Source organism: Rhagoletis pomonella, unplaced genomic scaffold, assembly GCF_013731165.1.
Source record: "Rhagoletis pomonella isolate Grant_MI unplaced genomic scaffold, Rhpom_1.0 Rhpom_scaffold_00012, whole genome shotgun sequence".
In the NCBI taxonomy this organism is placed as follows: domain Eukaryota; kingdom Metazoa; phylum Arthropoda; class Insecta; order Diptera; family Tephritidae; genus Rhagoletis; species Rhagoletis pomonella.
In genome coordinates, this window is record NW_023458566.1 from 9,861,354 (window position 1) to 9,862,899 (window position 1,546).

The 1,546-nt window shown below is 46.4% G+C and overlaps 1 protein-coding gene across 1 annotated transcript in view; it reads left to right on the top strand.

Annotated features, from left to right (window-relative positions):
* The window catches only part of LOC118747832, a 94,016-nt gene that overhangs the window by 70,119 nt on the left and 22,351 nt on the right, over positions 1 to 1,546 (top strand). Inside the window, exons 5-6 of the mRNA XM_036482009.1 lie at positions 578 to 726; positions 861 to 1,546. Coding sequence (XP_036337902.1) covers positions 578 to 726; positions 861 to 1,546 — 835 coding nt within the window. The remainder of the gene's footprint in view (positions 1 to 577; positions 727 to 860) is intronic.

Sequence of the window (1,546 nt, forward strand, 5' to 3'; positions counted from 1 at the left end):
TAAATCACAGTCAATACAATTGCCCAGTTAAAATTTCAGCCACAAAAGTCATCTCTTTCACATCTGACCCCATTTCGCTTGACACACATCTAACTGTTTGCTAATGGCGGCCTAACTGAATGTGTGGGTGTCATTTTTGGCTATAAATCGTATTGCAGCAAATTGCCAGGCCACAAGTGTTTTGCAAACACTTTCAATTAGTGACAACAAATATCCGTGTCAATTCGGTGATTTGTAAACAACAGTGTCAACCGGCAATCATGTCATCAACTGCCGACCACATGACCACATCATCAATAGCACTCACCTCATCATTATCACCTTCAAAACATGCCCAAGCATAAGTCTACGTACAATCAAACGTACCTACGTACATGTGTATGTATGTATGTATAAGTGACGGCAGACATAGTCCAGCATATTTACGAACGTGTATAATGGCAAGCAATTTGCAAGTATAAACACCAACAGACAAACACACACACACACACACGTACAAACTCATAGACCTTCGTACAGCCGCTGCAAAATTTTGGCCACTGCCACTCATTCACCTTCAATGTTTATCTTATTTCAGATGGCTTCCAGTGTAACATACCCACCGCTCAGGTTGAGTACATGATTGGGCTGAAGAATGGCAGCGCTTGCAAACCGATGATTGAATGTCAAGTGATTGATCCTTACGACAGCAAAGGCAGTGTACTGGCCGATAGTGAATGCATTAAAGTAAGCAATTTGCACCGCCCTGCGCCCCATTTATGTATCTGCAACATGTCACATATTTAATCATACCTCCAACTCTCTCTCTTCCATCTCTCTCTCTCACTATCTTTCATACGAATTGCCGCACATATCCATAGATTACTGGCGACTTGGATGCCACATTGGGCGGCTATACTGCCATCCGCCTGCTGGGCGACATTTTCGTGATGGCCGCATTGACGCTGCTCAACACCGCCATCGTCATTGCAGTGCGCGAGACATCGGAGGGACGCGGTGAGGTATGCCGTCAGTATGTGTGGGGTGCGATCGGTTATGTGCTACTCTTCTCGCCCATCGATTTGTTTGCCTTTTCGAGTGACTCGAAACACGACGCCGCACTGGTGGCATTAATACTTGTCATTGTGTGTTTGCTCATCGGTGCCTTAGTGCTGCTGTTTGCATCGCAAATGCCGCTTAGCCCACCGGAGTGGTGGTGGCACACAAAGACCGGCATGCTCGTCTATCCCATGTCGGCCATACGTCGCTATAGCCCTGAAATATTCGTGCTTACACTTGTCGCCATACTATTCGGCACATTCTGGAGCTGCATTCACAGTTTTCTCATTTGGACATTCAGCGATACGTATGCGGTCACCTATTCTGGGTTGATTTTGGTGTTGGTGCTGTTCTTCAATGTCGACAAATTCATCGAATATTGTGGACATTCGAATATCTTTATCGGCGGCTTTGCGGTTTTCATTATACGCTTCACTGCGCTGAGCAGCGATGGCACCCAATGGCTGACCGTTGTCATGGAGGCTATCGAGCCGGTCGTCATCGGAGT